Genomic DNA, 24,411 nt, shown 5'->3' with positions numbered 1-24,411 from the left:
TTGAAATAGATATGATCCAACATCAATTATAAACGTACATTATAGCAATACTGTCAAAACGCTCAATAGACTGCCTGAGGAGCCTTGGACCATTCTCCGAAAGTGAATTGCGAATTGCACATATTCGTGAGCTCCCATGTCTCAGCCCATAGCTTTCCATAAACACCCTTGTCTTGCTCACTGCCAACAGCACCGGCGACAAATAATGCAGCCATAAAATGGTCATCAGTTGCATGTGCCTCTCTGAACTTGGGGTGCTTCATTAATCGCGTGATTGCTCGACGAAGCGCCGGTCCACTGTTATTAACAATAGCGTCCTCAAACGCCTGCCGGAAGTCCATTGCCCAGTCTCCGGGAGGCGTCAGTTGTGCAAAATTATCCGAGTATTTGAGCATGGGTGCCCAAACATTACGGTAAAGGTTGTGTACAGCGCCGCCAGTGCCAATAATCAGATATCCTTGTTCACGAAGTGGTCGCAGCGCAGCTCCAACACGCATATGGAAATGAGGATCAAAGCGAGAATTGGCAGATATAATGGTAGTCGGTGGGCATTTCTCGGGGAACATGCGAATCAAAATGAGATATGTATCGTGAATCCAGTCGAAGCTTTCGTTGGCGGAGGCATCGAAGCCATCTTTGTTCAGGAGATCGAGACACTTCTGACCTAGCTCTAGGTCTGGCGCAAGCTCATAATCGACATATTTTGATGGATGCACATATGCGACTGGTGATTTTTTAGGCTTAGGGTTCATTGCGACTTGGATCTTGTTGAGTCCAGAGCAGTCCCAGTGAGCTCCCTGTGCTTTTGTTAATTATCTGCCCGACAGAGAAAAAATAGAACTACCAGAATGGGCATACCATCATCACTACTCCCTTGATGCCGTTGGCAAGTGCTTCATCGCCGCACTTCTTCCAATAATCGGCCGATGTGGACTCCTCGCCCAACATCATAGTCGAGCCATGGGAGAAGAAATGCACTGGTGTTGGTTCTGCAGACATTGTGAGCTGACACTTTCTCTCGATCTATACAACGGGATAATGCATACTAGCCATATTGATTTTTGATTTCGCACCTGTGACTTTTTCCTACTCAGATCTCTAACTACCTAGCTTAGACAGTTATCCACAGACGGTGTGGACATTTCTATGCTGGTGGATAGCTGGATGTCCGGCCCCACCCCCACATACCCCCAATCGCAAAGGTCATGTTCCGAGGTGGAGGACGCAGCTCCCGATGTGCCCCATCCAGCTAACCTAGAACAGCTTCTTTTCCTTTAGTGCTATCAATTCAGCCAAGCCAGACGACTAAATATGGGGCTAGCTGTTGGTTCGTCTTTTGAGTTGGAAGGGTATACCCACGTGGTTGGCTGGACGAAGCGTTGAGTACCCTTGCAAAAATTTGACACAGATTCTGGGGCAACCGGAGGAAACGCGGGGTCCGAGGCACCTCCACATTCCCTCTTATCAACTCCAACCTCCCTGGACAAGTTGACCTTCTCAAACATTACCCGACATCATGTCAACAACAGCAACGGAGGATCAGATGGTGCCCCGGGGAGACATGTTGCCAGGCACTAGCCATCCGAATCCGAATCTCTATCAATGCGGTAAATGTTCGCAAACGTACAAACGCATCGACCATCTTTCTCGGCATGTGCGGACACGTAGGTCTTTCGGGACACGGCTATTCTTACCTCCTGCTAACCGTACTCAAGATACTCAAGAGAAGCCGTATCAATGCCATGTGTGTGCCAAGAAATTTGGCCGAATGTGAGTCTACTATCACTGTAAGTATTACACCATGCTGATACTCGAGAATTAGTGATCTGCTAAGTCGGCATTCCGCTCTCCACAATGCCGACAACGACTCTCCCTCTTCACGGAAGCGTCGGCGCGGCGCCAATGACCGAAGTATACCGGTTCGGACTTCGCAAGCATGTGTTGCTTGTGCAGAAAACCATCTGAGGTGCGATGACACGAAGCCTTGTGGCCGATGTCAGCGCCGAAATATTGTGTGTAGGGTGGCTTCTCGGACCAACGAAGGTTCCGAATCTTCGCCACGATTAGAGCAGAATGCGAACTCTGTTCGTGATACTTCTCCCAGCCGACATGATGATTCGTCGCATGTACAAATCGAACCAGAAGACTCTCATTGGCTGGCAGAACAGCCAGGCCAGTCGGAACAGGTGCCTGACAGCTTTCCTTCGGTATCTGTTGAGCCCGCATTATCCATCGTACCTCCTGAACAAATGAACTCGCTAGCCCCTGAGGGGCACTATCATCATGACGCCTTTTTAAACACTCTTAGCTCAAATTACCCTAGCGGCATCAGAACACCTCGTAATTTGATTGCGTTTGGCCTTGAAACCGATCTTGATTTGAGTAATGTGGACTTGAGCTTTCTTGAGTCGTACAATACCCGGAATCCTTTTGAGTTCGGAGAACTTCCACCCGAGCCCTTACCGCTACCGAGCGTGACTACACCTGAGGTTAATATAACCAAAGATGATAGAGCAATCACCGATTCGACATCCTTGGGAAAGTTGATGTGGCGATTTATTCCTGCGCCTCAGGACCATGGTCTAGCAGAGCACGATAATCTGCTACTGCCAGATCAGCCCGAGTCGAACCCGACACCCCAGAGTCTTGTCGAAGTCGAGCATAGAACGACCAACGAGAAGCTGGACTTGTCCTCGCGAGACAAGATACTGGGTATCTTTCTCCGCCAGATGAAGCAGCCGAATATTTCTCACCCTTTATCATTTCCGTCAGTAGAATTATTGGACAGTTTTATCCAATACTATTTGACTGCACCATTTTCAAATGTCCGGTCATGGGTTCATCTACCGACACTTAATTTCAAGAGATCTCGGCCCGAGTTGTTACTCGGATTGGCTGCGGCCGGTGCTGTTCTTGCACCTGATCTTGCATTACGAAAACTTGGCTACGCCATGCACGAAGTGATGCGGATCCAGCTCACAGCCGCTGTAGAGGAAGATAACACTGCTGCCCGGAATCTCGAGATGCATCAAGCATTTTTTCTCTATCTAGATATCGGACTATGGAGCGGAAATAGTCGGAAGATTGAGATCGCTGAGAGCATCCAAAAGCTGCTGATCACAATGATGCGGCGCGGAGGGTGGTACTATCAGTCATCTTATCCTTTTATTCCCCTGCCAGATGATCAAACAGGCCACTCGCTCGAGGAGGCATGGAGGACTTGGGTTAGACAGGAGAGCTTCAAGCGACTTGCGATTCAGCTTTTCCAACATGATGCACAGACGTCGCTGGCCATACTGAGCCCTCCACTAATATCATATGCCGAGTTTGCCGTCCCACTTCCAGCAACATCGGCTCTTTGGAATGCAAGCTCGGCCTTCGAGTGGCACGACTTGTACTGCAAAGAATTGGCTTCAATGAACTCCATGTCTGTGCCCACAGTGATTCAATGTGTCGCAAACTTGGACCTCCTTGACTTGAGTCAGAGGTTCATCGACCTTAAGATGTCCTGCGAAGCGGTGATATATGCTTTCTGGGGCATTGTTAGAGAGTATCGTCAATTCGACCAATTACTCAAGAACAAGCCGCGCTATTGGGACAATGGCTTAGTCCTCACATCTCGATATCAGGAGCTTACTAGAATACTTGATTACTATCGAATTGCATACGAAAATGAGAGCGCGCTTAGTCTGCATGTCATATTGTTGAATATGCACGTCTCATTGGAAGACGTCCAATTCCTGACTACAGCTGAACCACAAACGTACCACCCAGCGCGAGCATCCCTCCATGAATGGGCGAACCGCAAAGAATCTCGGCAGGCCCTGTGGCATGCAGGTCAGATAATCAAACACATAAAATTACTTCCATCGCAAGACCTTCGAGATTTCGGTGCAGTTGCACTTTATCATGCTGGTCTGACTCTGTGGGCATATGGTACTGTCAGACGAGGACCTATTCTCCAACAACCGTCTATGATCTCCTCTGCACCGAACATAGATATGCAACAATCAACTGCTATTGCTCCGCTCCCACCCTACAGCCGAGACTCGATGGATCTTGACCCGATTAAAGTCTATGTAGACGGGATACAAGCAGATGATGTAAACCGGTATATTGCGCTTGAAAGAGGGACCCCGGTTCTACAGGGCTTTGAAGGTGATGCTATGCCAGTACATATATATCATCCACAGGAAGTATTGGATCTAATGATCAGATTGATGGAACAAAATTACCGGTGGAAGTTCTCGCAACAACCGCCTTTGGTGGCGAATTTGATACATTTGATTGAGAGACAACGTGATGGTGTGCAATGAGATCCTACCATGGATGCCATGATTTATGGCTTTATGATTGTACCTTGGTAGTTTTTTTGTATGATATAACGATATTTACACATTATACCACACCACACAAATGTGTACGGGAACCTATCTTTATTTTGAAGTAACAAATCATGTATCTTCAACGACTCTCTTTCAAGCTAAAGCATCATACTTATACACGAAAACCCTCCTTCTTCTATCCCACCCTCACATCATATTCAGTGCCTAAAATGCCTCCACGCAAACCCCAATCCATAATAAGCTAATGTACCAACACAAACCAAAATCGGCACACCAGTCATTCCCAATCCAAGCAGAATCCCCTGCTCAAAGAATCCCACCTGCCCGCCTGGACGACGTTTCTGTTTTGTAGCGGAGATTCTTTTTGAGATTCTGGTTATCAAGGTTTTCTGCCAGACGGCTGGGGATGTGTTCTTGCTGCTGCTGCCCTTGAGGAGGAAGTATTGCTGGATTTGTTGGGAAAGTGGTGTTTTAAGGATATATTGGGGCCTAGGGATGGAGAACAGGTCTGTTGGGTAGCGAATATGGAGGGATTGGTTTAGGGGAGATGTTTCGGGGAATGAGGGCCCAACTGTGAAATAAGTCTAGTGTCAGTTATGGCTGCGATGAAAAGTTGGGAGCGAGGTGATTCTTACCTAAGATTTCAAACGGAATCTGGTTGACGAAAGATACTTGCGAAGGGACGAATTGAGATACGTATTTCCCTGAAGCAGGGTCTGCGAATGTGTATGCAGCTAGTAGTTCTCCATGTCTTTATGAGAAAGTTAGTAAATACATCTTAGTCCTGTTAATTTACCGTGGAGAAATACTCACTGACTAGCTAAGTCAATAGCATCGTCTAACGACCGCACGCTATGGAGCAGAATATTGTATCCTCGGATTTTGCTCCGTAGCAATTGTGAATCTCTGTACGCAATGTTAGTAATTTTTCCTCTCACTGAGACAGAATCAATGATCTGGCATACCTGCTAGTAACATCTACCAAGCTTCCCTCGCCAACACTGGAAAGACTGATAGCTCGTTTCCCCTCAATCTCAGCAGCAATCAAACTCGCGGTCTGCTGAGTATTCCGCGACGGAGAAAATTTTGCATCAACCGACATTCGAAGCGATAATTGATCCATAGTAGCTTGTATAAGTGCGCGAAGGAATTGGCTCTTCACAAACTCATTCACCAACACCAAGTCTGGCGCATAGGGAGAGTTACCGCCATAGGCAAATCGCGCCGTGGCGATCGCTTCTGCAGCGCCAGTGAGATCAGCAGTACGGTCGACGATGGCGATACTCCGGGTGGCGGATGATAATGGAAAGAGACTCTTAGAGGAAGCGGGTTGACGTTCATTCTGTGACTTTTCTTGGAAAAGCCGGATGTGGCTTGGTGAGAGGTCTTCGTCGCTGGCACGGGTTGAGACAAATTCGATGACACCGTGGTCAAGAGAGGCCTTCAAAAGGTTTTGTAGTATTTCAGAGACGGCTTTTTGCCCACCGGTGATCTGAAGCTGCGTAAAATTAGTAAAGATTGGCTCGAATAATGCGCTTGACCATGGGACGACATACCTCAACAACGACACAGTTGCCAGCTGTGATTGCTGCGCCTACAGCGCTAACGATCGAATAGAAGAAGTTATGCGTCGTGGGAACAATATACACAATTCCTACCGGATCTCTAAAATCTTCGGCATTCTCTCCTCGTGCGACCGCATACTCATCTTTCAGAGCTTGCTCGACATCCAACGACTCATAGTTCTCATTCAGACATTTTAGAGTTAGACAGTACTCAATGGCGGCTTCGGTGGTGGTGTATGCGCTATCTTGTCGAATAGCAGCCTGAATTGTATCCGCATTGTCGATTAAGGTGCGCTGCAAATTCTCAAGCTGAATTTGACGCCAGATGATGTTTTTCGTGCGCCCATCAATGACTGCTTCACGGATTGGTCGAAGTGTCTGCGACATGATGTGTGGTATTGCGGTATGCTAAGCTGCAACCAAGAAAGACAGTATGAGGACGCAAGTGTTTGTTCTAGCTTATCAGCTTTAAAGAATATAAAACATAGCACATGTGATCGTGTGTGAGGCAGAGCTCGGAGTTGGCGGTTCCTGGGGACCTCCACATCACGTAGGGTTGATATCCGAGGTGGGTGTGCCCCCCTCCACATACCCGAGAACAGGCAATGTAACAGACGCCATCAGCACTTGGTTTGTATTACTACAGTGCCTCCGGGATATTGGATTAAAGACTAAGCAACATATACGCATCCGCATCAACTATCCTCGAAACCCAGGATAACCAGAACCACCACAATATCAAAAATGTCACGAACGTCAACCCTCACCTCCACGACCGAGTCGCAAACCCGTCTGCGAGTCGTTGGTTATCCATCAGACTACGAAGTACACCATTCTAACACTTCTCCTTCATCACCTTCTCTTGATAACGAAACTCAAGATGAGCTACCATCAACATCCCAACAACCGACACACGTGGACCGTGAGGGCCCAGAATGGGCAAATCATTATCGCCGGATTCCACCATACCGACCGATCAACCATGATTTGAACCAAGGGGAACGAAGAGTGTATATCAATGGTGCAGAGAGAGCCTTTATTACAATGATGTTTTTGGGTGTGAGGAACAATGCTGTATGTTTGGGGCTGCCCTTGTCCCCCTCCTCCCCCTCGGATGGTCATGCGCAAAGACTAATGCAAGTACCGAGTACAGCGATTAAATAAATTGTGGAGGATGACCGGTGAAAAGATCAATGATCAGGTATTTGGATACAAGATTGGTGGAGAATGGTAATATATTCCAAGGTTCATGGATGGATATTTGGTTTTCTCGTACTTTAAAGCAGGAGCATAACTTTTAGTCATTTCGTTTCACAAGGAAAGACGAATTAAGGAATCAACATGATTGTTTCATTGATTGTTGATTGATACAGATATGTCAATAGAGCCATGGTAACCCTAGACCGAAGTTCGCATTGATAACCGATGCTCGCTGTTTGATCCGCATTTATAAAAGTCGTAAGCATTAAGTCGTCTGAAATCGAGACTCCTCAATTGTCTCGTGTTAAGAACTTTGATAATGCACAAACCACTGTCAACTTCGGAGGTTCCTCCTCAATTCCTCCAGGCCACATACTTGACTGGCCATACACCACTCAAAGCCCTTGATTCGGATCCTCGGGTATCCTACGCACTCTATATACCCCCAAAACATTACGACACAACTTCAGATCCAAAAAAACTCCCACTTATAGTTTGGGTGCACGGCACTCGGCGTAAAATAACCGCACTCTATGCCGAAGATGTAGTCTCATTTGCCAACTCGACCCCTTGCACAATTCTCGCCCCATTATTTCCCAGCGGTCTCGATGGATCGAATGATTTAGACTCTTACAAAACACTTCGCTCAAAGTCTCTTTCGGCGGACCTTGCCATTGTGTCCATATTAGAAGAAGTCGTGGCTCGATGGCCAGGTATTCGGACGGACAAATTTTTTATGATGGGGTTCTCAGGCGGTGGTCAATTTACTCAAAGATTTCTTTATCTATATCCCGAGAGACTATTGGCAGTCAGCGTGGGAGCCCCGGGCCGTACAACAACGCTGAACCTCGAAAAACCATGGCCAGAGGGTATAGCAAACGTGGAGACATTATTTGGCCGACCTACCCGGAAGGAACTAATCCAACAGGTTCCTATACAACTGGCTGTTGGATCCGCAGATGATCAGGTTCATGGGAGCGAGGAGTTTTGGAACTGGTTAGAGCTGGAGAAGATGAGAAGGAAAAAAAACAAAGATGGGCAGAATGAGGAATTGCAACGGATGAAACAGGGCAGATTACAATCTATTTGCGACTTAAAAGGAGCATGGGAATGCGAGGGAATATCATGTCAATTGACCATAGTTGACGGTGTATCTCACGAAGAGGACAAGATGCGGCCGCACATGCTACAATTTCTGCGGCCGTTAATCCAAGCGGAATTTTAGAGGCTGACAGAAGATGGAGGTGAGAGCTGTTTCTGGCCATCTATTATTATACGTTGAGGTTGAAGGAACCGGCGTTGGTGCTGAAATTTAAACCGTTAATAATGTATCGATATTTTAGGGCTCATGTATGCAATCCATGGGCGAAATTTGGATGAAAATTTTCACATTTGAGATAGAGGAGCTAATTTTTCTTGATAAACATTCATGGCAACATCATTCACTCATGACTATGGTATGATTGGTAGTGTAAGATAGTTCGAGAAGTGAGGACTAAAGTGGATATGGTTCAATCCGTCAAGTTTCTCTTTCGATCTAAAAAGAGAAAGCATCATGTCAGAGATTTTCGAACGAAATAAGCAACAAGGGTTGAACATACCTGTCTACAGCATCATTGTGCAAGAAAATGCCTGCTCCTTGGGTGTCGCCCGATGCCACCTCGAAAATAATCTTTCCTCCTTTCTCAACAACCACATTGGTCGGCCAGATCTCCACATCAATTGGATAGACTTCTCCAATAATGACTGGCTCTACATCAGCAGATGTGTAGTTGCGGTGAGGAAGCCAGGTCTTGTTCTTATAGTGAGAAGAGTCAACCTTGCGTAGACTAACACGTTGCCATCCCTTGGTCAATGGAACTGGGTCACCTGCTGTGCCTGTATAGAAAACCTCTTTTCCATCCGGACCGAAGTATCGTAAAGTGACGAACAAGTCAATATCAGTTGGGATTGACTCACTACCCGAATAAGGAGTCACAGATACATTCAGGTGTGCCACCACGTGTCCGGTGATTTCAGTTTCAGCCTCGAAAGGCTTTGTTTCGAACTTGACTAATTCAGGTTGCTCAATTGTGCCTAGTGCCTTGTATGATAGCTTCTCAGATCTCTTCACCAATGGCTCAGAAGTCGTAAGTGAGCCGGTTGAGTCGAGGAAGAACTTTGTATATTGCGTTCGGCTGATGGGCCATTCGGTTTCTTCGCGTCGAGTATAGACTTTTTCAGCTTCGGCGTCGTTGAACCCTACGTTACCTTTGCGTAAAAGAATACTGACAGGAGCCACTTTACCCTTAACGGACCATCCCTCGCGGTCCTCGCCTTTGAGGAATGCATCAAGGAAGCTTCTTTGGATCTCGACCTCTTCATGGTAGTAGAATGGAAGGTCGTGACGACCAGTAATGAACCGAAGGTACTTGAATTCAGAGCCTGCCCAGAGCCATCCCTGCACATTTCCGCGAAGGTGCAAGCAGATTCCACCCCAATTGGCCACACTCAGCAAAGGGACTTGGATATCACCCATATTATATTCTTTGGAGGCGTAATAAGGCTCGTCACGGAATTTGTTTGCTGCGTTATCCTCAGTCTGATCATTGCGGTTGGCGGCAAGTTCCTCCTCGCTTAGGTCTCCCTCAATTGTATCGGGACCCCAGTTGCGAGCAGATCTTCCTGGACGACCGTATTGATTGGTGATAACCTGGCGATTCCACCAGAACTTGATGAATCCGTTGGAAAGGATGCCTCCTTGACGGCATCGGTCCCGGTAATAATCGGACATACCCTCCCAAGGGATCATTGCACATAATCCCTTAGGGTGTCGAGCTGCGACACGCCATTGACTTCCAGCATAGTAGCTACAAGATATCAGTCATGACCAGGATGCGACAAAGGAATCAAGTGTTCGTACCTAATTCCCAAAAGACCAACTTTGCCCGTCGACCATGGCTGTTCTGCTGCCCACTCTACCACATCAAAGAAGGCATCACTGGTACCACGAGACATGGTATCTAAAACACCTGGGGACTGACCAAGTCCACGCTCGTCGGCGCGAACAACTGCGTACCCATTGCGAGTCCAGAAACCTGGATCTGGGGTTTCCCAAGCTGAATGGTCTGAGTGATGCTCCGGGTTCACTTCAGAGTATGATTGGGGATGGAAACTATTCACAAAAATAAACTTAGTTTGAAACCTTCAAAGTAGGTACATTGCAATTGCGCATCACGCACTCCTTGTAATGAATATCCTTTCCGTATGGTCCGTAAGTGACAACAACAGGTACACGAGCGCCATCCTCGGTTTTGGGTCTGTAAACGTTCACGCGGACGAGACCACTAGCAGCTTTGAGGGGCACGTCTACATTCTGTTCGAAGATATAAGGGAATGACGTGCTGTCAACCGAGCTGATATCCTTTATTTCGTTCGGCATGGTGAGCGTCTGGAAATTCGTACCAATCTGATTTTACAACAGCGATCAATTCTCTTTCGGAAAAAAGGAAGAAAGAAGCTGTAAGAAATATATTCTAATCCAAGACAAAAGTTCACGTCAAGCATTGCGATTCAGGTACGAAGATGTATGGGTAAGTGGGCCACATACCCTACTCCTCGGCTCCTCCACTTCGGGAAGTCAATTTGGGAAGAATGTATAACGCTAGACCCGATTGGGGTTGTAAACCCTAACTCGGGTGAGATTGCGCAGGCACCTCCTCACGTTCATCCGGTGGGGTTTTTGGAGGGTGAATTGAATATTTCTGCTCGAATCGAAGAAAAAAGAATCTCTTTCATTTCGCGCAACTTTGAACTGAAATTCGCAGACTTGCTCAAAGAAAGCAGACCTTTCAAAACTCAATCTTCATCTATCCGAACCTTGCAGATACCTTTCTACCCTCAAAACAATGGCCGAAGAACAGATCCTCGATAATGGGCTACCTCAAATGAATCGCTATATTACAGATCACAGACAGGATGGAAAAGCTGTCTTCAACACTGAAATTCCGGCCCCTTTGAGCTGGCAAAAATTGCCAAACGGTGCAGCATTTGCGCTCAGTTATACCACGAACGAATTCCCCGTCAATTTGAACGACGGTAAGGATGTTGGTAAATATCAATCTTATCTTCAAAGCCCACCAGGTCTTACCATTCCTGGTGGCTCGGTACTACGTATCGTCGATATGAATCCGGATTCGCTCTCGCCAATGCATCGAACAGTTAGTCTTGACTATGGGGTCGTAATTGAGGGTGAAGTCGACCTTGTCCTCGACTCGGGTGAAGTTCGACACATGAAGAGGGGAGATATAGCAATTCAGCGGGGTACAATGCATGCATGGAGAAATCCCAGCAAAACGGAATGGGCTCGTGTACTTTTTGTGTTGCAGGAATCGCAGCCTTTGCGGTTGGAGGATGGAAAGGCCTTAGGAGAGGACTACGGACATGGCATGGATGGAGTACCAGCATCTCATTCATAGATTTTTAATCATATCTAGAGCTTTTTATTGGAAAAATAAAATTCTATTTTAACATCAAATATTGCACAAAACTCATTTGAAGCCATGTTTGACTGGAAAAGAAAGGTCCCGAATGAAAAGACAATTCCCCGCCATATTATCGCTTCAGAATCTGAACAGTACTAGAGCGTCCCAGACATCGCCGCGGGGTAAGTCCGATAAACCCGTCCAAACAGATGAATTGCTTTGCGGGGACTAAGAACAGCCACTTCGGACAAAATTGCGAGGTCGACATCTGGAGGGAGCATTCATATCGTAAGAGGGTGGTCCCGATATCAATGTATACACCCGAACCTGTCCCGTTGCACAACGCGTGACTATGTTGACTCTTGCGTGGGGTCGCAAGTAATTCATGAGGATAGGTATTTTCCAAGTGATCTTATATTTATCATGCCGATGTAGCTCTCTAAACCATTGGAACCGTATTCTCGAGCTATCTCATCGACCCGAAACCGCTCAGACAGACCACAAAATGGCGCCGACAAACGGAACAGAGCAAAAAGCTGGGTTGAAGATCTTGATTGTCGGAGCTGGTATAGGTGGTCTGACAGCGGCAATTGCTCTTCGAAAACAAGGTCACCATGTACAAATTTTTGAGCAGTCGAGGTTTGCTACTGAGACTGGAGCCGCGCTTCACCTTGCTCCTAATGCGAATGGTATCCTAAGAAGACTGGGACTGTTTCCAGAAGACTTTGGGGCAAATCCAACTCAAAGAGTAATTTTCTCCGAGTATCTGTACCTCAGATGAGTGCTAACATATTGCCACTTTAAGACTACCGAGTACACTGCAGGCGGCCACCAGTTGCACACACATTCCGTCGAAGAAGCCAACACACGATGGCAACATGTAGGTTTCAAAAATATCCCCAATGACGCAACTGTCAGTTCTCTAACAGTATCTTAGCCATGGCAATTGGCGCATCGTATCGAGTTACACGACGCTCTCAAAAGAGCCGTCTCAACACCCACCTCTGATGGTAAAGCATCCATTGAATTCAAAACCTCTAGCCGCGTCGAGAGAGTCGATCCATATAATGCAACCATCACTTTTGCCGACGGAACCCAAATTCAAGGAGATTTGATTGTCGGCGCTGATGGAGTTCATTCGATTTCGAGATCCGCCTTACCAAACTGCGAGCACATTAAGCCCTTCCCTAGCGGCAAAAGCGCGTTCCGCTTTCTACTCCCCAGACAGAAAGCGCTAGATGACCCGGAAACGGCAGCATTGGTTCAGCATACTGGTGAACTAAGTATGTGGTTTGGTGTCGATCGTCGAATCGTCATGTATCCGACGTCGAACAATAGTATACTCAACTTCGTAAACATCCACCCCGATGAAGAGTCGGCGAGCGAAACAGCTGGATCGGATACTTGGGATCAATCCGTGAATCTCGACAAGATGCTCAAGATCTTCTCGTCTTTCAGCCCCTCCATGGTGAAATTACTGTCTAAGGCAGAACCCGAGAGCGTCCGTGTCTGGAAGTTACTAGACATGGATATTCTGCCCAAATTCAATGAAAGTCGATTGGCCCTAATTGGTGATGCAGCTCATCCATTTTTGCCTCATCAGGGTCAGGGTGCGGCTGTTGCTATAGAGGACGCAGCTGCTTTGGCTGTAGTCTTGTCTCTAGACACGACTACCGATGAAATCGAGGATCGACTAGAATTGTACAACGAGATTCGATACACTAGGGCAACCAAAATCCAGTCATTTTCCAGACTTGTGGGTAAAGACCTCAAGCCAGGCGATGAAAAGCCTAACAGTGAGTTCACCATATTTCATACTTTTGATACACTGCTAACCAGTTGCTTGTAGTATGGGATTTCCAAAACTACAACTTCGGCCACGATGAGTGGGATAATTCGACTCAAAAACTTCGAGAATGGACATGGAAACGTAACAAAAACGCTTACTGGCGTATGCCAATTGCCTTTGGACCTATGCCCGGACCGCGACAAACACACTTCGGCGTTGCACAAAATAGTCAAAAGTCGACTTTCAGCACCGCTTCAATTAAATTTAAAACCTCGAGGACCCTCTTGGAGGCCTTATTCCCGCCCATGCGCAGTGGCTGGCGCTTTAGCGTCCATGACACCGTGGCGTACGCAACTTTCTCACAAACAACCCTCAACAAGCTAGATTGGCTGGGTGGGTCTGGTTACAATCACATTGGCTTGTACATCCATGGGGTCGAATATACTCGCGAAGACGGCTCAGCTGTCAAAGGAGCTTACCTTCCCGTCCTGTTCGAGTCGTTGACAGATCCTATCATCTCCGGCCGAGAAGAGCTAGGTATGCCCAAGATCTACTCTACGATTGACATCTACCGTCGCAATACGTCCTACCGTGTCAGAACAGGCTGGGAGGGCGCTTTGTGGGGAGACTTCTTGCTACAAGGTCTGGAGGAGGTTGACTCTTCATCCTTAACCGAAGAAAAGCCAGCGGAAGAAGCCCTTCTTACATACAAGTACTTACCTACCACTGGGCCCGAGAACAAGGGCAAGGCTGTTGAAGAATATACTGTCCTATATGACGCAATTACCGATGAGACCAAAGCTAAGGTCCACAAGACATACAAGGCTCAGAAGGCCAGCTTTGCGATTGACCCATTGGATTGGGAACAGTTACCCACTTTACACCATGTAATTAGTCGATTGGCCGAGCTTCCTATATACGATATTGTCGAGGCAAAGATTGTTGAAGGTGAGGGGGTGCCGGATCTTGCAGGAGCTCGCCCGATTGTCTAGATAGATTGTGCAATATTCCGCGAAGGCCTAGATATTATCAATGCTTTCATCGATATGTACTTAACAAAAGCGATGGCAAGAGATCTAAGACTATTAAACATTTAATGATAAAAAAAATAGATTCGTTATACTAAATACACATCTAAGCTTGGGCCTTGATATAAGGAATGCCTGTAAGCTTGAAAGCTCGCTCGCCAAGATCGACTCCATTAACCGGCTCGAAGCGATTGCTGGTACATTCCTGACCATCACGTTTAGCAATGTTGGAACCAGTGTGCTTTGCGTTAGGCCAGTGAGTAGTTCCCAATCGCTTCTCGAATGCCTCCTTCTTGCGCTGCAGGTCCTCCTGTGTGGCATCCGCGACGGGCATATAGCAAGTGTAAATACAGAAACGGGGGGTCTCACCCTTAGGGCTGAGGTTATAGTGAGGGGTGCGAGAGTCCCAGATGAGAAGATCACCGGGCTCAGCACAGACTTTCTTCCACTTGCATCCGTGGTCTTCGAGCCACTTCATTCCTCGCTCGGTGTATCCGTACCATTCAGGTGTCCAGGCGGGAATGCGCTCTTCGTCGGCCATGTCACGGTGAAATTCTTCAGAGAGGAGATGGGCGCCGGGGCAGACAATGAGACCACCGTCATTGGGACCGTTGGGAAGGAGGTTGACCAAGCCTTGAAGGCAACGGAAGCCGGGCTTGGAAGGGTCCTGGTCCTGATGTGGCCATGGCTTGTTGGCAGGGAGGTCGGTACGGCTGCTATGTATTAGAATCCAAAACGAGATAGTGATTGGAGCTTAAAGAGGCTTACTTGGGGAATCCAAAATTAACTGCATCGAAAGAAACAATGAGATCTTTGTCATCGTAGACTTTTTCGAATGCCTCAACTACGCCGGGTTCGGAGCGAACATCCCAGGTAAATTTCTCATGTGCGACAGCATATTGCAAGCACATGCCCTTCTCATTGATCACAGGAAGTTTATCCTTGTGAACACTCTGAGGATCCTTGCGGTCGTAGCCAAGTTTACTGCTTTTTGTTAGCACGAGCCTTGCTAAAAACAAACGTGCAGAAGCTAAACTTACAAGCCCTCTAGCCACGAATACATATCATCAGCATATTTCAAAGCCCGGTCACGGGGTATGGCGCCCTTGACAACTGCGTAGCCGTCACGGGCAAGGTCATCTCTGAAATCGCCGAATTTGGGGTCCGTGCCGTCGACGCGCATGCGAAGGCTCTGCGCAGGAGCGGCGATGGTCTCAGTAACAGTAGTGGTGGACATGATGTAGAATTGAATGTGTGATTGTTATTGTTGATATCTCGAAGATCAAACCCAATGTCGAGAGATCGCAACGGACAGTTTATACTGTGCACTCTGGATACCTCGTTGCGCTGTATGATGTTGTCGAATCCTTCCATCTCCCCACTGCCCACATTTTATTCCGATTTGAACAATTAAAGAGACAGTCTTCGTCTGTCAGCTGGATACGCAAGCTTTTGTTTTGATATGTCGGTACAGAGGTGGAAGGAAAAGCGGAGGAGGCGAATGTTCGGTGTCGGTATATCGGTGTGGGGGTGGAGGAATCGACAAAGTGTTGAGATTTCAGAGCATTGACACAAATCGGCGTCAACACTAAAAGGAAGGTGCTATACTAATTTCAGATTTGCAGTCTCAGATCTCATACACGCAATGACAGAAAGCAACCCATTTCGAATTGTTATTGTGGGTGGTGGTATAGCCGGCCTCACGGCTGCTATTGCGCTCCGCGGCCCTGACAGGCAAATCACAGTGCTTGAGCAGTCTCGACTCAATAAAGAGATCGGAGCATTGATTTCTCTTCAGCCAAATGCTACAAAGATTGTGTATGATACATGGAAATTGGGCGAAGAGCTTGAGGATGCCCGCTCAATGGTAGACGAGGGTTTCCGGGTGTATTCAACAGAGGGTAAATTAGTGACTGAAGTCCCACTTACAACGAAGATAGAATATGGCGCTAGCCGTATTGTCTATCATCGGATGGACTTGCATGATGCACTTAAAAAAGCTGCACAGAAGACTTCTACCATTAGGGTTGCATCCCGGGTGGTTGATTGTGATCCGTTGAACGGGATAGTGCATCTTGAGAATGGTGAAAAGATTGAGGGAGATGTCATTATTGGGGCAGATGGAATGTAGGATAACGTTCTCTAGTAATTGATTACTAACTTTGTTAATCAATTTATATGACAGACATAGCATTTTGCGCAATTATGTAGTCGATCATGATCAGACTCCAAAGCCCACGGGCCATTCAGGTGAGATCCAAACCTCGTCAGTCGAAGAGCTAACCTAATTATGATCAGCATATCGATTGATGGTAAGCAATACTAGAAAGCTTTGAAGGCTTATGCTTACTGAATAGTTCCCCACAAGGGTGCTTGAAGAACACGAGAAGGAATTTTGCGACAGAATCAATCCTCGAAGCCCATTCACTTCAATGGTTATTGCCCACGATTGCCGGCTAATCATGGGTCCGGGAAGACAAGGTGATGTTTTTGGTATTGTTGCAATGGTCTCGGATGGTATGTTACCAGTTCATAGTGTCATGGTACATACTGATTACTGACTTTGCTTAGAGCGAATGAACGAGGATCCCAATGCAAGCCAGTCTTGGGTTTCGGAAGGAAGCCTGGAAAAATTGCAGGAGACTTTCTCCGAGTTCCCTTCTTGGATAACAAGCATATTTAAGTGAGTGGCTGTTTCTCTCATTTGAAAATTCCTCTGACCTGTTATAGACATTCAACAGATCTAGGGTTATGGCAACTGCGAGATATTGTATGTATCATCATATACCAAAATAGCCAATCGATCTTTCTCGTAATCATGCTAACCATTGTATACTAGGACTCATTGGAGAAATGGTCTCGAGGCCGCCTCATTTTGATGGGAGACGCCGCCCATGCAATGCTTCCTACACAGGGTCAAGGAGCCAGTCAAGCAATTGAGGACTCCGAGGCCCTGGGTGCTTTTTTCGAGGATATCACTGAGAAGCCGTCCATCAAAGAAATAAGTTCTATATTCACAGTATGTCCTGAAAAATACGAAATATCTAACAATATGTAACTGATGAGCAACAGAACATATTCCAGAGTCGACATGCTCGTGCGAGTCTCATACAAGCGTATAGCCGACAAGCTGCAAAACCCGGTACAGCAAAAGGGAAGAAGACGGTCACAATGTCAGTAGCACCCTACATAGCAGAGGTTTTGGATTCATTCTAACAACTTTTTTCACATGTAGGAGGCCGGATGAATTCATGGCTTACAACTGCATGTATAACGGCGCCAAAGAGTGGCTGCAAAAGCAGGCATAACGGAGTCGCAAACCGGTGTGACTAGTTCCAGGCTTAGATTATATGATAGAACATAAAAATATGTAAAAAATACTTCCAAGCTTATAGTTCGAGTCATTTCGTTGCAGTACATAACCGGGTTCGTGAAATAACCCTAATCCAACATCGGCACATTGTTCTCCACATCGGCTCTCAGCGCAATGAGGGGCCCCGGATTTTTCTCTCCAGGTACACGCTTTTCTGCTGCATCTACTCCCTGTCAAAAGCTCGCGACTCGATTTCTATAGCTCTGCTTCTAATCTATTTCAATACACTGTCTATTTAATTGGCTAAAGACGGATCCTTTTTGAGATCGCAGGCATTGGACCCTGCATTAGTCGGTTCCGCAAATTTTATCGGCTTCCCACTTGCTAACGAACCGCCCATATCCGGCCACCATGGCCGAACTAGCAGAATCGCGCAAGTCTCCTCGGTCAAAGGATGCAGAGTCTCTGCACTACTGCCCACACTGTGACCGAGTCTATGAAAGATCAGATCATTTGACGCGGCACCTAGATTCCCGTAAGCGGCTAGGTTGACTTGGCTCATCAAACTGGCTAATGGAAGCTTATAGATCAGAATAAGAGGACATTTCAGTGTAATATTTGTGGGAGGGGCTTCAATCGAAGGTCAAAAGCTTACTTCATGTGAAAGACTTGTGTGGTTGCTGACACTAGAATAACAGGGATGTGCTGCAGCGACACGGCTTGCTTCACATAGAAGGAAGACCGAATGCAAAGCGTAGGGGAAGGGTCATTCAAGCCTGCGAGGAATGTGCAGCTTCAAAAGTAAGCTGCGATCATAACAGACCATGTACCGTGAGTGACTGCTATTCATTTTATGCTTTGTCTTCCGCTAATCAACTACGAATTTAGAGATGCCGACGAAAAGGCTTTGCCTGCGCCCCCAGAAAGCCTCGACAGTCCCCCAATAAGACTTTATCTACTCCAATCTCAGAAGACGGAACACCTGACACCCAAATGCAGGTCGGCTTTATTGAAGAGTCGCAAATCACTCCATCATCAACAGAGCCGTTTGTGGCTGACTATAGTATGCCACAGCCACCACAAGCCGCATTTGCAGATAGAAATGGAGCATATCGCTTGTCCGATCCTTCCATTCCCCAAGCTATTCCACTCACGGGGGCGCTTCCGCCGCGTCATAGAGATCAGCTCCCTGAACAGCAGATGGGAATCTATCGGGAAGTTAATGAGATTCCAGCTTTTTTTGAGCAGGTCATGTTGCCGCCGGATACATCTCCGTGGCCATGGTTTCAAGGTGTTCAGCAACCACGGGGCGTTTTTGATTTTATGTGTGACCCAGAGTTCACGAGTCCAGATGGTGGTTTGTTCAACTTTGATACGATTACCGACTTGGACATAATTCTCGGATCTGGTGCATCTCCTGTCGCCGCCAATCTCGATCCAGGCGTTATTGTTGATGATCAGACTGCCAAACAGCGTGTGGCTGCTTTTAGAAGGTCTTTATGGTAAGTATATCTACCAATAATTCACAATTGTAAGTGTGCGTTGACTTTATACTAGGCTCTGGATTCCCGAAAAGAACCAAAATGGATTCAGCGGCGAAGGCCACATCCCCCTCGAGGATGGCGACATGACTGCTTTTATAACTAGGCTGCACAGATCGCGCTTAGAGTCTTTGAATATACGCGGAAAACTCACAGTTCAGTCCAGAGACAATATCTTTCGACTGATCATTAGTACTGCAAGATCACAACTATCCGTCCCGTCATTCCCATCCGCCGAGTCTCTAGATGCACTGATCAAGATCGGTATCTCGAAGAGAACGGAAACCGATGCATGGATTCATCCATATACACTTTTCCGGCAGGACTCGAGGCCTGAGCTTTTGACAGCTTTAGTTGCTGCTGGGTGTGTTTGTTGTGGCATTTCGTCTATCAACAAGACTGGGGTCCTTCTACTGGAGATTCTTCGAGTCAGTCTGGCACAACTAGTAAGTATTTCGAGCCATGCAACCTTTCTTTTGTGACAGTCACCCACGCTGTTATAATGCAGGCCGAACTGGACAATAGTGTTCTCCGAGATCTACAATACTTTCAAGCTTCTATGATGTGGCTGGATATTGGCATCTTCTGTGGCCATAAACGCAAAATGCAAATTGCAGAAAGCCATTTACAACCATTGTGCACTGTAAGCATGAGAAACTTCCTCTGTGTTGTTTGATCTAATGTTGTAAAGGCTTTGAGAAGAGCTGGTGCCTTTGACCGGTCCTTCTACTCTCAGTTCACGTTGTACCCAGATCTGATTGACGACACATTGGAAGAAACGTGGAATGACTGGATTAGGCAGGAGTCTTGGAAAAGGTAAGGCATTTTTCTGCCCTGTTGAGATTATCCTGACAAGAGACAGGCTCGCATATCACCTGTTCGAACACGACGCAGAAGTTACAGCCGCCATGAACAGACCTCCACTAACCAGCTACACGGAATTTACACTCCCCTTCCCGAGCTCTCGTGAACTATGGCTCGCACCAACAGCGGCAGCTTGGAAACACCTATTAGTGACCAAATATGCTCATTTGAAACCCCCCACTCTGTCTCTACGAGACCTTCTCGCCGATCCTTCGATACTGAATCATCTTCCCATTAATGTGGACACGGTAGTCTGCAAGTCTTCATTACTACATGGACTAATGAGTCAGGTTTGGGAGTTTCGACAACAGGCGCTACTGACACCAAACCGGCATTCGGAGCGAGGGGCGTTAACGCAGCTTTGGTTGAAAAGCAGACAGGAGGATCTGTAAGTCCATTCACATGGGTGTAAAAGGATCATTCAGCTGATGTAGATGCAGGTCAATATCTATCCAGGCGGCCAAACTGGATATGATAAACCGCCCGGCAATCGCAACTCTACTCGCCGAATTCGCCACAATGTATCTGCACATCAACCTTGACTCAATACAACGCTTTGCGGGTCAATTCGGCGAACTCGAGGCCAGAGAAGAATATCCCCGTCTACGAGACTGGAGCATTACACGAGAAGCACGCACTGCAATCTGGCATGCTGGTCAGGTCCTTAGGGCTGCGCGAGAGGTTCCACCGTTCGAACTTCGCGGTTTTGACACTTTGTCCATATATCATGCTACACTGGTCCTCTGGATATTCGGGTTGCTGCAATGCGTCGGAAAGCCGCGCGACGCTCTGAACTTACCACCCGGTAGTAGTGGTGGAGGACAACAAACTGAGCCGTTGATTGCGCTGGACGGTCCTGAGAACGAATTCACAAAGGCGTTTGTCAATGGAGCCGTTGGCCAACCGGGGTTGACGTATTACTCAGCCAGTCCCGAGGGAGGTCATGTCTCGATGTCCATACAGCTATGTAGTCCTCATTTGATTATGGAGGTTGCGCGGCAGGTCCTGGAAGGGAATTGCCAGGGCTCTGGAGACAACTTGCCGCCGCTGGTGGGAAATCTATGTAATTTGATCAGGGAATTGGGGGATTTGTCCTAAATTTGGAGACTATAAAATAACCTTAATCTGTGACTCGACCCCTTGGTGTATGTACTATATGATTCAGTAAGAGCTAATGAAACCAATGATGGTTCTTCAATTTCTAGTAAGTCCAGTGTACATCAAACGTTGAATCGCTGATTACTCCTCCGCTATAAATCCCCGAATCCAGCGGGCAGGTCACTAGCAACGACCAAAGAAAATGTTTCGGACATCGGCACGGGTGGTCAAAAAATTGCGGAGAAAGGAAATTCTCCCCACAAAATTTGTTAAACGTGCCGGAGTCTCCTCCACATTTCCGCAACTGCTCAGACCTCCTCGGCAAAATCTTCTCCTCCATTTGCTTGAACCTAAGAGACATGGCTCTTATTATGGGGAAGACACTACGCGTCTCCAGAGACTAACTCCAGGCACGGTGACGGGGATCTATTCATAACCCCCCTCCACCCCCGGAGTTTTCTAACTTGGAATCTCTCGTTGGTACTGAACTATCTGTCGTGCAACTCGTCTCATCCGAGACTCTTCAGATTCAATCATGTCCGGGGACAAGCCTATCATCGAATTTACGGAGAATGTTGAGGGTCAACAGCACAAGCCAGCGGACCATGTCTTGGTTGATGCTGATGGGCTGGTGCAGCAGTTGCCGGTGCCTAGCAAGGATCCTAATGATCCGTTGAATTTCTCCTGGAAGGAGAAGGCGTCGATTATTGTGAGCTGTTGTTGGTTCTGTGAGTCGTTACGAATAGCTACAATTGTTAGCCCTGGAGGATGCGGCTTACTAATGATGTTGGCAGCTGCAATGTCTCTGTCCTGTGTTGGTGGTCTCGGTGCGATTCTCGGTGTCTTCTTCGAGATGTACGCTCCTCAAGGATACAGCAGCAATCAGATTGTCTGGTTGTCTACATTTCCTTCCCTTTTTGTCGGAATTGGTACGTGGGATTTTACTTGACTGAAACTTGTTGAATTAACACTAAGCTCAAGGCAACTTCTTGATTCTCCCACTTGGACTGCTTTATGGTCGTCGTTTTGCTTTTATCGTGTCGACAATTGTCCTCTTGGGAGCTACTATCGGATGCGCTCTCAATAAATCATGGGAACAGCATCTTGCGTTGAGAATTATCCAGGGTCTAGCAGCCGGTGCTACCGAATCTGTAAGCTTTTTACAACAAGACTTGAGATTTGTGCCAGACTAATAAGCTAGGTCCTCCCCCTGATCCTCGCCGAGATTACATTCGTCCACCAACACGGCATGGTCTATGGTCTCTACTGGGCTGCCCAAAACGCCATCACCGGCTGCCTTACTCTAGCCGCTTCGTACGAAGTCGCCGCCCTGGGATGGCGCTGGTATTACTGGGTCTTCACGATCACGATTGCAGTGGGTCTCGTCATGGTCGTCTTTGGCAGCTTCGAGACTAGCTACAAGCGCAGTTCGCAGTTCATTAATGGCCGCATGGTGCTCACAGACCAGTTCGGAGTGACTCGCGTGCTTACCGAACATGAAACGCGTGAATACCTCGAATCCAGGGGCGTTCACCCCAATGACGAGGTGCCGGATGAGTTGCGAGAGAAAAAGACCTACGTGCAGATGTTAAAGCCTTGGTCGGCTCCGACGGAGAATGCGTTGACATTCATTCCGCAGGTCTTTCTTCATATCGCTGAGGCATACTCGTCTCCCGCCATTCTCTACTCGACTTTGCTCTCTGCCATCGTCCTCGGTTCGTCAATCGGCATGTCACTCACGTACGACACTGTCCTCGAGACTAGCTACAACTGGTCCGCCAGCTCGATCGGCCTCATCAACCTTGGCGGCGTATTCGGCGGTTTCGGCGGTATGTTTTATGCCGGTTTTTTAGGCGACAAATTTATTATCTGGATGGCCAAACGCAACAACGGCATTCACGCCCCCGAGCATCGCTTGATTCTGCTCATTTTCCCGGGTATCCTCGCCATAGTCGCCCTCATTCTCTACGGTTTCACCGCCAGTGGCGGCGCAACTTGGGGTGGACCGTACATGGGATGGACTTTGTACCAGATCACATTCGTCTCTGTTCTGATTCTATCTACTTCCTTTGCTGCTGAGGCCTGGGAGAAGAATCCCGGCCCGGCGCTTGTGGCTGTGGTGGGAATGAAGAATATTGTGGCCTTTGGGTTGAGTTATGGAATTATCCCCATGGTTAATACTTATAGTTATAAAACTACAATGGGGATTTTGGCGGGTATCAATGCGGGGGTTTTTGCGCTTGGTATTCCGGTTTACTTGTTGAACCCTAGAGTGAGTCTCAACGTTTGAATCATGTTATCGCTTTTACTAACATTTTCCTAGTGGCGTCGTTATATGCAAAACAAGGAGGAAAGGGCTGCTAAGTTGTAGATTTCATTCAACGACTCCACATAGCAGACAACTACTTCTGAGAGAGTTAGCACTCAATGCTTTGTATTAAGGACGGCCTTCGCCGTTGTAGTACAACTAATAGTCATATTAATGAGGTGTCTGTTGGTACCTCATTACTTTCTCACATTTCTATCCTATTTCCCTCTCATTCCGACATGTTATTAGTAATTATTCCGAACGAACCGTTGGCAGTCCGTTTGGTCGTTTACAGCTTTGAGCCCTTACTGTCGGGATGTGGAGGATATTCCCAATGTCGGTACAGTCCATGGCCTATGCTAGCTAACCATCCAATGGTGCTACTTGATTTGTAATAATTGCAATTAGTACGTACCTATAAAAGTGCCCTGGCAACCGGTCGACATCGGATGCGAGTAGCGCATTCCATGGGTCCTTGAACTCCTCACCTTGTCAATGCGCTCTAGAAATCGGCAAGCTTTCGGCTGCGGTTTCTTTTGTCTAAAACATGTACAGTGACGATCGACTGGCTAACAGCAAGCGTACTAACTACTTTGCATCAACTAGACATCAATTGTTACTTCTTAGACAAGAGAGGCAGAGAGACAGTCTCCATCATGATACTGTACAAGGTACCGTATCTAGATCGAGCCGGCCAGTCACAGGCTGTACTTGGAAATACCTCGATTAGGGTTAGCGGCGGGKATCCAAGCCACGAACGAGCTGCGGGTGTCAGCTTTATGCATGCTATGTACGGAGTACTCCGTAAGTTATTCAACTTGACATTATGTCTCACATGCTTTGTAAAACGAAGGCAGTACCTCTATTTTTACTGCCAATAAGCGTTTCCTCAGTGA

At 47.2% G+C, this 24,411-nt stretch overlaps 10 protein-coding genes across 10 annotated transcripts; 6 read left to right on the top strand and 4 right to left on the bottom strand.

Annotated features, from left to right (window-relative positions):
• Positions 1-62: 62 nt before the first annotated feature.
• Positions 63-999, bottom strand: BHQ10_001794 (uncharacterized protein; the record flags this gene model as incomplete). The annotated part of the gene is made up of 2 exons (XM_040873869.1): positions 63-797; positions 859-999. The coding sequence occupies 2 exons, from the start codon at positions 997-999 to the stop codon at positions 63-65; spliced, it is 876 nt and encodes a 291-aa protein (XP_040730299.1).
• Positions 1,000-1,516: 517 nt separating this feature from the next.
• BHQ10_001793 (uncharacterized protein) lies at positions 1,517-4,316 on the top strand (the record flags this gene model as incomplete). The annotated part of the gene is made up of 4 exons (XM_040873868.1): positions 1,517-1,664; positions 1,716-1,770; positions 1,823-1,966; positions 2,021-4,316. 4 exons carry the CDS (start codon positions 1,517-1,519, stop codon positions 4,314-4,316), a joined length of 2,643 nt encoding a protein of 880 aa, XP_040730298.1.
• A 227-nt stretch (positions 4,317-4,543) lies between these two features.
• Positions 4,544-6,298, bottom strand: BHQ10_001792 (uncharacterized protein; the record flags this gene model as incomplete). The annotated part of the gene is made up of 5 exons (XM_040873867.1): positions 4,544-4,917; positions 4,982-5,097; positions 5,160-5,252; positions 5,312-5,844; positions 5,903-6,298. The coding sequence occupies 5 exons, from the start codon at positions 6,296-6,298 to the stop codon at positions 4,544-4,546; spliced, it is 1,512 nt and encodes a 503-aa protein (XP_040730297.1).
• A 2,265-nt stretch (positions 6,299-8,563) lies between these two features.
• Positions 8,564-10,532, bottom strand: BHQ10_001791 (uncharacterized protein; the record flags this gene model as incomplete). Its single annotated transcript, XM_040873866.1, has 4 exons — positions 8,564-8,648; positions 8,713-9,960; positions 10,014-10,265; positions 10,333-10,532. The coding sequence occupies 4 exons, from the start codon at positions 10,530-10,532 to the stop codon at positions 8,564-8,566; spliced, it is 1,785 nt and encodes a 594-aa protein (XP_040730296.1).
• Positions 10,533-10,998: 466 nt separating this feature from the next.
• On the top strand, positions 10,999-11,568 carry BHQ10_001790 (uncharacterized protein; the record flags this gene model as incomplete). Its single annotated transcript, XM_040873865.1, has 1 exon — positions 10,999-11,568. One exon carries the CDS (start codon positions 10,999-11,001, stop codon positions 11,566-11,568), a length of 570 nt encoding a protein of 189 aa, XP_040730295.1.
• A 511-nt stretch (positions 11,569-12,079) lies between these two features.
• Positions 12,080-14,355, top strand: BHQ10_001789 (uncharacterized protein; the record flags this gene model as incomplete). The annotated part of the gene is made up of 4 exons (XM_040873863.1): positions 12,080-12,322; positions 12,380-12,454; positions 12,512-13,370; positions 13,424-14,355. The coding sequence occupies 4 exons, from the start codon at positions 12,080-12,082 to the stop codon at positions 14,353-14,355; spliced, it is 2,109 nt and encodes a 702-aa protein (XP_040730294.1).
• Positions 14,356-14,497: 142 nt separating this feature from the next.
• On the bottom strand, positions 14,498-15,628 carry BHQ10_001788 (uncharacterized protein; the record flags this gene model as incomplete). Its single annotated transcript, XM_040873862.1, has 3 exons — positions 14,498-15,104; positions 15,160-15,375; positions 15,432-15,628. 3 exons carry the CDS (start codon positions 15,626-15,628, stop codon positions 14,498-14,500), a joined length of 1,020 nt encoding a protein of 339 aa, XP_040730293.1.
• A 408-nt stretch (positions 15,629-16,036) lies between these two features.
• BHQ10_001787 (uncharacterized protein) lies at positions 16,037-17,699 on the top strand (the record flags this gene model as incomplete). The annotated part of the gene is made up of 9 exons (XM_040873861.1): positions 16,037-16,518; positions 16,577-16,641; positions 16,690-16,703; positions 16,749-16,908; positions 16,963-17,074; positions 17,122-17,161; positions 17,231-17,410; positions 17,464-17,564; positions 17,627-17,699. The coding sequence occupies 9 exons, from the start codon at positions 16,037-16,039 to the stop codon at positions 17,697-17,699; spliced, it is 1,227 nt and encodes a 408-aa protein (XP_040730292.1).
• An 829-nt stretch (positions 17,700-18,528) lies between these two features.
• On the top strand, positions 18,529-21,207 carry BHQ10_001786 (uncharacterized protein; the record flags this gene model as incomplete). Its single annotated transcript, XM_040873860.1, has 7 exons — positions 18,529-18,535; positions 18,675-19,206; positions 19,262-19,691; positions 19,754-19,888; positions 19,937-20,061; positions 20,108-20,497; positions 20,550-21,207. The coding sequence occupies 7 exons, from the start codon at positions 18,529-18,531 to the stop codon at positions 21,205-21,207; spliced, it is 2,277 nt and encodes a 758-aa protein (XP_040730291.1).
• A 535-nt stretch (positions 21,208-21,742) lies between these two features.
• Positions 21,743-23,578, top strand: BHQ10_001785 (uncharacterized protein; the record flags this gene model as incomplete). Its single annotated transcript, XM_040873859.1, has 5 exons — positions 21,743-21,935; positions 22,002-22,136; positions 22,189-22,358; positions 22,409-23,479; positions 23,531-23,578. 5 exons carry the CDS (start codon positions 21,743-21,745, stop codon positions 23,576-23,578), a joined length of 1,617 nt encoding a protein of 538 aa, XP_040730290.1.
• Between the last annotated feature and the right edge of the window lie 833 nt (positions 23,579-24,411).

This window comes from Talaromyces amestolkiae (genome assembly GCF_001896365.1).
Source record: "Talaromyces amestolkiae strain CIB chromosome Unknown scaffold2.1, whole genome shotgun sequence".
Lineage (NCBI taxonomy): Eukaryota > Fungi > Ascomycota > Eurotiomycetes > Eurotiales > Trichocomaceae > Talaromyces > Talaromyces amestolkiae.
Note: the sequence above shows the minus strand (reverse complement) of the source record. Positions and strands in the feature narration are given on the sequence as shown.